At 41.3% G+C, this 8,237-nt stretch overlaps 1 protein-coding gene across 1 annotated transcript in view; it reads right to left on the bottom strand.

The window, feature by feature from the left end:
- Positions 1-6,081: 6,081 nt before the first annotated feature.
- NFKBIZ (NFKB inhibitor zeta) overlaps positions 6,082-8,237 on the bottom strand; it is a 12,191-nt gene continuing 10,035 nt past the window's right edge. Inside the window, exons 10-12 of the mRNA XM_068266025.1 lie at positions 8,073-8,220; positions 6,970-7,137; positions 6,082-6,384 (exon numbers count right to left, since the gene is read on the bottom strand). Of these exons, the coding sequence (XP_068122126.1) occupies positions 6,331-6,384; positions 6,970-7,137; positions 8,073-8,220 (370 nt within the window). The 3' untranslated portion in view covers positions 6,082-6,330. The remainder of the gene's footprint in view (positions 6,385-6,969; positions 7,138-8,072; positions 8,221-8,237) is intronic.

Raw genomic sequence — 8,237 nt, 5'->3', positions numbered from 1 at the left:
CTGCTGGGTAATGCCACAACGTGTCAAACTAACAAGATTCACGTCTGAGCATGGCTGTGGCAACATTCAGGTATAACTCGGGTGATAAAACTAAGGCCCCGTTCACACTTACGTTTTGGCAAGTAAACGGACCGGATCCTGATCGGATCAGGACCTGATCCGATCCGTATCCGGTCCGTTTGTATCAGGCATGCATCAGGCCGCCATCCGGATCCGTGGGCAAAAAATAGTGAAATTTAAATTTAAAAAAAATGTTGGGATCAGCAGAAGGTGCACCTGGTGCACCTGTAGAATCAGGTTCATCCATTGTAGGCCTCACCTCCACCTCCGACATTCTGCCAAACAGCTCCAGCACGTCTGTCACTGCTGCTCCACTCCAGACATGCTTGGCCCATGTGTCCCCATCCGAAATGGCCGCTTGGATACGCATAGGAAGTGGGGTAGAACATCAGGTTTTTGTAGGCAGTGTGTTCTGTGCCTTCCGTTCCCCATTGGTTTCTGTGTTCCAGGTGGTGCTGTCAGGCTCAGGTCCGGCTCCGGTCTGGGTGCGTGGGCCGGAGATCCAGACCCAAAAAATAGCGCATGTTGGAAAAGTGTCCGGAGTCCGGATCCGTACTGTACAGAATGGACACGTGTGAACGTCCGCATAGACTTTGCATTGCTATGCGGAACGTACGTTCCGTTTGTACAGTATACGGTCCGGATCAGATCAGGAAAATCCGGACAGGGAACACTAATGTGAACCGGGCCTAAGACTAATTAGCTCAGCAATGACAGGAACCAATTGTAAACATCACAACCAGAACTCTAGACTGGGAACACACTTGTCTGTGTTTCCTGCCCAGGAAAATTGAGAACCAATGTAAATCAATGACGGGCCAGTGCACACTTCAAGGTGTTTTTCCTATCCAGAAAAAAAAAACCCTGACAGCAGTGAAGCAAAGTGTGGATTTTCTAGATCAATTAAAATAGCTTCTGTGAAAAAAATGCCTGTTTTCCCACATACACACATGGTGTGTAAAAAAGGCATGCAGAAAAGCGTGCACAGAAACCTGACAGACAAGTGTGCTACCAGTCAAAGGCTTTTTAGCAGAGCATTTTGTCTAAATGATGATGCGATCATGGAAGAAAAGTTAACTTCAGATGTACCTGTAGCCTTCCTGGATAGCAAGCAGCTTCTGAGTGCTGGATTGAACTGGACAGAGATCCTACAAATAACATTAGTCCTTCCAGCCCCCAGCCTGTCTTGACAGCTTTACAAGCTAAGAAGAGGGGGGAGGATGCAGGAGGGGGAGAAAAACTGTATGTGTCTTAGTTATCTGTGTTAGAGAACATTCCTGCAGACTGTTTTTAATGGACCATAAAGAGTTACATGAACAGGGGCAATAAATCTTTATTGGGGCGGCTGGGGCCCTTGACGTTTCCCTAGATCTAAGCGACTGTCTCTGTTGCCTGGTGGATAATCCGGCTCTGAAACTACCCTAACACACTCCAATGAGTTTGGGTTCACTATGAGCTTGCTGGGTAGTCTAACTCTGGGTGTTTCAAGTCCTACTCCATAGCCAAATTAAACTCCCTGGCAGTAACCCCGACCCGAGCTCGGGGTAGGAAAAATGAGCTGCGAGCAGTAAGCCCAAGCTCAGGTCGGGCTAGGGAATTCCATTGGTTTCTTGAAGTTTAGGAATCCCGTGTGCGATTGCTGCTGCGCAGCGGTACTCCAGCGTCTCTCCCTGGCCTGCGTCTTTTGCTGGGCGCCGGGATCGCCATAGCCCCATTCTTGTACCGGGGACCCAGCGGGCAATCAATGCGGCGGTGCAGCTTGGCGTCACCATGCCAAACTTTTAACCCTGAAAATAGGCTCATCGCACTCGTAGACGGAAAACAGAGTATACATACATATACATGATGTCATGGATATTATACACATGCCTGAGCAGCTCTCCATAGCCTGATGTCTAAACAATGCCTACAATGAGGGCACATCACATACCTATGCCCCAGCCAGGTATAGGTATGTGATGTGCCTTCATTGTAAGCATTGATCAAACAGGCTATGGAGAGCTGCTCCTGCAGGTGTATAATATCCATAACATCTCAACACACTGCACATACATCACACCCTATGCCGCCGCACGCACACACAGCATAGAATCCAGTAGGTCACTCACCCTGGTGCAGGGGCATAACAGTCTGGATCGCTCTGTATAGTCGGGACTCTAGTGATGGTGAACACCACACACACACACCCTGCATGTATATAGAGTTTAGTGTGTCTAATTCAGGCATGGGAAAACTCGGCCCTCCAGCTGTTACGGAACTACAAGTCCCACAATGCACTTGCCTTTATGAGTCATGACTGTGGCTGTCAAACTCCTGCAATGCATTGTAGGACTTGTAGTGCCTTAACAGCTGGAGGGCCAAGTTTGCCCATGCCTGTTCTAATCCCTTCCATTTGTCTCTAATCACAAGTTGCAATTTGATCTGTCACCTGACTGCCATGGCAGAGAAGGCAGATAAGCTCATTTGAAAGCACAGGATGACAATATAGCCATTTAGTTCCCAGCTGTTTCTGAGCTAAGTGCTTCTGCCTTACTGTTACCGATTTTTGCCTGGATTTTGACCATTCGCTGCCTGCACCAACCTCTGCCTGGATTTTGACTACTCTGTGCCTGCCGGCTGCACTGACGGCTGCCTGGATTTTGACTTTCTGCTTGCCTTATTTGTACAGTTTTTTTTAAAGTTAATTCATAAGTGTAATTCAACAAATTTGTGTTCTAGTCTTAGTTATATGCAGAGTGTCTACCAGGCTTTTATTCTGACATATTTTGGCAAGTTATGACTTAATTGGAGGCCTAAAATTCTTAAAAAAAAAAAAAAAAAAAAACACGCTTTTGACTCCATTCCAGACAGAAATGCACCGCCAGGGAGGTTAATCCATACCATGCACTGATGAGGATCAACCAGTCCGAAACAGTCTGTATGCATGTTGGATTATTGTGGCTCTGTACAATTAACAAGCTGTCACATCATTCGAGCGAGCGTTGAGCGGATCATTTAAAACCAGTCTCATCAGTCTGACGACAGCTTGTACTCACGTGCAACTGTCGTTAGAACGACTGCCCCGCGGGCGGGTCTAACGACCCGTAGTTTGAAAAAGTCTGGCGTATGTACGCGCCTTTACACTAACCTATTCCTAATACTAATCTCCTTTCCTATAAACTTCGGCTAGTTCACACCACCACACACACACACCTACCCCACTGTTACCTCCAGTGCTTTTGGCTCCTCTTCAGCTTTTGCTACAATAAGCATTTAGTCTATGTGGCCCCCAGGTTTCCTAGCTGCCACATAAATCAAAATAAGTGTATGTATGCTTGTTCAGATATTCACGTTAATCTACGCTGAAGCCCTTTTACAGTTATTTTTTACTTAATTTACTGATGAATCTGTAGGCTGCTATAGCCTGATGCAGGGCTGTCATTATTGGCTGTTGGGTCACTGCAGCTTGCTATAACCTTGCTGTGGCACTTTATGGACTACAGTGTTGGGTCACAATAAGCAGAGTGCTGTGAGCATGTACAATGCATGCAGAGAAGATCCCTTTAGTGTGGCTTTGACTAACAGCCCCCAAATCTGCAATTGGCAATGACATCTTCAATACTCTCTGCTTTAAAGAGGAGCTGTCAGCTATACTATCAGAAAAAAAAAAAAACATATACAAGTAGATAAATACTTGCTCTACTTACATATGTATTGCACTGTCCATGTTTTGATTTTAGTGATTCTTCTACAGAAAAAAAAAATCCTTATTAGCATTTCCCATTTTAACTGTAGCTATTTTGAAGCCAATCCTGATTTCATCTCCGCCCTTACTCTCCTCTACCCGATTGTGTATGCATTGCCCTCCACTATAGAAAGTGTGTGTGTGGGGGGGGGGGGGGGAACCGGAGGGAAAGAGGCTTTAGCCAATCAGGTTGCATTAGTTAAGAATGGGGAAAGAAGAGGAGCACAAAAGGACAACCCAGCATGCTAACTTCCTTTGTGTGTACCAAATAAGTCAGGTAAACTGGGGAATGATCATCTATCAACAAGTAGTAGTGATTTTAACTTTAACTTTTTAGCATCCTTATTACCCATTTACCAGATATAAATAAATAATAGTTTTCTTTTATGCTCAACAGTTACACTTTAAAGTGGTAGAACTCTAGCCCTTACAATTGGGATGTCATGAGGAAAGTTAGATCTCAGCCATTTATCACTGTCTGCATACCCATCAAGACCAATGTTCCTGTTAACGGAAGAGGAAGTAATAGGAAGCCTCAAACTGGGACACTGAAAGCAGCAAAGAGTGGGGAGCAGGTTTAGCACTAATTATTCCATTCTTCAGGTAGAGGTCTACAGAGATGGTCAATAATATGCAAATAATGCTGAGGTGAAGCAGGATCATGCAGATCCTGTGTGCCAATTTATGCAGTTTACAAATAGACCAATCTAACCCACAAGCTGTATATAAGCATAAGCTGCAAAATGCTGCATCAACTCAGAATCATGTGCACCTCAATGACCATCCCAGAGTCTGAGACGTGTTATGCTCTGAGGAAATGACAGCAGAATGAGATGTGCATGTTTTTTCCTTGGGGAGCGGGATGATCAGAAGTCTTGGGGGAGATACAGAATGATCTGAGCTAGGGGGGGATATTTTGTGGGCACCTTCTGTCTGTAGGTTTTGGGGTGTGTAAGCCTGTGGAGGTCAACTGGTTAAAGTGTTGTGAGCCGTGGGTGATTAGTTTTCAAATTACATGCATTATGGCTAAGGAATGTAAGGGGGCAAGTGATTATGGGTCAAAGTGTAAAAAAAAAAAAAAAAAACACACGACAGAAATAATTTGAAATTTACATTTTTTATTAACTTTTTTTGTAACAAATTTCAAAATATATTATTTTTGTCTACAAGACATACTATATGGAACTTAACAAATGTAATCTTACTCATAAGAAATTACATCCAGAACCAGTATATTTACTTACACTTTTAAGGAAAAAAAAATAGAATCTTACATGTTTTGTTTTCTAACACACTTATCCATTTTTGATATACACAGTACAGCTACATTACTAACCAATAAAGCTTAACTAATTTCTTATTGAATAAGAAAAAATAAAAATTCAAAAATAGAAAAAAACTTAACATAAAGTTACCATATTGGCTTTATAATGCCAATATAAATATAATAATTAAATACATATTCCTTCATTGCAGGTACATTTCTCACTTCTACATACATTCAGTGTAACTCCAATTTTGGTAAAAAAAAAAAATAAAAAAAAATTATGTATTTTTCAGATTTAAAACAGGATACACTGTGCTAACTTTAGCCATTTTTTTCTCAACTATTTTTAGTTTTGAAAAAATGTGTCATACATATTCATACCAACTGTACATTAACTGTAGCTTACATAAATATAGAAAACACTATTCTAATTCATTATCTGTCATTCAAAAGACCTTATCTAGAACTTCTAATTTAAGTGCCAAGTAAGGGGGGTCTGATTTTACTGTGTTCACAGATGACCCTAAAAACTGTAATAAGTCTTTGAATCAAACATTTCTTTACATGTAATTAGGTCAAAAGACAATAATTCCAAACAAACTTTGCAAAGTTGCTAGGAAGGTCTTAGTCCATGCAACAGGCTCGCAAACTCTCTGGGAGAAACAAATTATTTAGGGTATGTTCTATAGAAATAGGGTCAAGGGAATGAAAATTCTGCAGACAAAAAGTTAGTACCGCCACAGGTTTAAAAAAAAAAAAAAATAAAAAAAAAAAAACAGATTTCTGAAAATTCTGTCAGTCAAGAAATCGAGCATTCTTTAAATCCAACATGTCAAGGGGTTGTGCTTTTAATAACACTGGAATTTCCCTTTGATTTTTGAGGTTCACTTCATTTTCTTTTGTGAAAAATATAAATGCACAAATAACGCCCCAAGGCAAATGCCCCAAAGGAAAAAAAAAAAAAAAATCCAAATAATGCCTGGATCTTCGATGTTCCTTAAACCGGTATATACGTTGATGGTAGCTTGAAAAAAAAAAAAAAAAAATTGTGAGGAAAAACAAGTGCTCCCAAATCTATTAAGATATAGGAGGAAAGAGTGGAGAACCAGGATTTTTTTATTGCTTGGAGTAGTATTAATAAGGTCACTATACAATAGTGCACAATTTTACAGTTTCATAGAAACCAACGTTCATTTGTCTCCAACCAAGACAAATCTATTTACATAATTAAAGAACGCCTAACTGGCGTGAGTATGAAAGTGGACTCTGAGGCAGGAGCTTAGTAAGATGGTAAACGTTGCTGCATCGATTTTCCTTTAAGCACACGTCTAATCTGTAAAAAGGCATGAACAAAGAAAAACAAGTTTAGAGCAGTTTATAAAACATTTTATAACTACAGTTCAAAGTTTAAGTCATGACATGGTTTTGTACAGTTTACATAGTGCAGGCCTATTGTAAGGTGTACACTAAAGAAGGTGCCACCAGTCCCTATATATTAGAGTTTACCAACTAAAACTACGTAGGAGTCTGGTAAAAGTAATACCTTTTAATGGCTAAAAGTAATACAGTTAGCCATTAAAAAGGTATTACTTTTATAAGGGTTTTTTTTGGCTACTACCAACTATAAAAAACAAAAACTATAGACGCTCTGACTCATTTGCCATGTACAATAGTATGATGATGTACTCAGGAAAAATTACAAGCAACTCTCACCCAGGCGACTTAACCCTGGGCAAGCACCAGCCAGTAAGGGACACTTTATAGCAGAAATTCTCCCATCCTTCTCTGACCAGCAAGAATCATGTGATACAAAACATCACAATATGAAATGCCTTAAAGTGAACCCGAGGTGGGGTTCTGACAATGAAATACGCAGTTACAACAAATAACCATAAAGAACAATGTGGAAAAACCTTACCTCTTCCCCCACAGGTCCATCTGATACAAGATGTACAGGCTGTTCATTTTCCAGGTTTCTAGCACTAGGGTCAGCCCCTTTCCTCATCAGAAGTTTGACTGCACCAACATGAGCTCTTCTATACTGCAAGCTGGCTGCAACATGCAGTGCGGTGTTTCCATTGTATGCCTGGAAAAAAAAAAAAAAAAAAAAAAAAAAAAAAAAAAAAAAAAAGACAGAGGGTTATGAAACAGGCTTTTGACACCAGTTTAACTTCATAATGCATTCAATATAACTATTTGTTGAATTATCCAAGTCTACTACCAAAAGGCAGAGGCAGATCAAGGTCCGACTGACCTCAGTCTGGTAAAGTAATGGCAAATGGAAGACAAAAGCTTATGTACAACCTCCCTAAGACAACTCTTAAGCGGCCCTATTAAAACAGGATTTTGAGGAGGTTTTAGCATTATGTTGCGAAGCCGTGTTTCCATTTAATTGCCATATGTGGCAGCTTACAGAACGATGTAGTCTTCTCGTATGACATAGGTTACTGCAGTTGAGGTTTGTCTTAATAACTTGTGTACTCTGCTTATGGATGCAGGCAGACAGTCTGACACTATTCTGGTTGGCCACAGCCAGGTTTGCTTTACTACACCAACATTTACAACATCCCATAAACCAGTGGTTCTGAACACTATTGCAGCAAGTACTCTTGATTGGTTTACCAAGCAGCCCCAGTTGGGGGGGGGGGGGAAGGAGAGAGAGAGAGAGAGAGAGAGAGAGAGAGAGAGAGAGAGAGAGAGAGAGAGAGAGAGAGAGAGAGAGAGAGAGAGAGAGAGAGAGAGAGAGAGAGAGAGAGAGAAGAGGAGAGAGAGAGAGAGAGAGAGAGAGAGAGAGAGGAGAGAGAGAGAGAGAGAGAGAGAGAGAGAGAGAGAGAGAGAGAGGAGAGAGAGAGAGAGAGAGAGAGAGAGAGAGAGATATTTCATTTCAAGAAAGTTATTTGCTACACTTGGGAAAGGGGGGGGGGGGGGGGAAAGACACTACACATGAGAACATTAAAAAAAAGATTGCCAGATAACTAGATACCAGAGGGAAGGAGAAAAAAAAATGATGGGCATGCTTACTTTTGTGTTGATAAAGTCTAGACTATTTGCTAGATCAAGAAAGAGACTCATTAGTTCAAGGTTAGCTTCTTCGCAGGCCAGGTGAAGAGCAGTCCGTCCACTTTTACGATCCTTAAAATAAAAAAAGTCAGTGGTAAGACAACATTGTCTGGCAGATCACAAGTG

Source organism: Hyperolius riggenbachi, chromosome 2 (genome assembly GCF_040937935.1).
Source record: "Hyperolius riggenbachi isolate aHypRig1 chromosome 2, aHypRig1.pri, whole genome shotgun sequence".
Classification (NCBI taxonomy): domain Eukaryota; kingdom Metazoa; phylum Chordata; class Amphibia; order Anura; family Hyperoliidae; genus Hyperolius; species Hyperolius riggenbachi.
The sequence above is the reverse complement of the archived record's forward strand: the minus strand, read 5'-3'. Positions and strand labels throughout refer to the sequence as shown.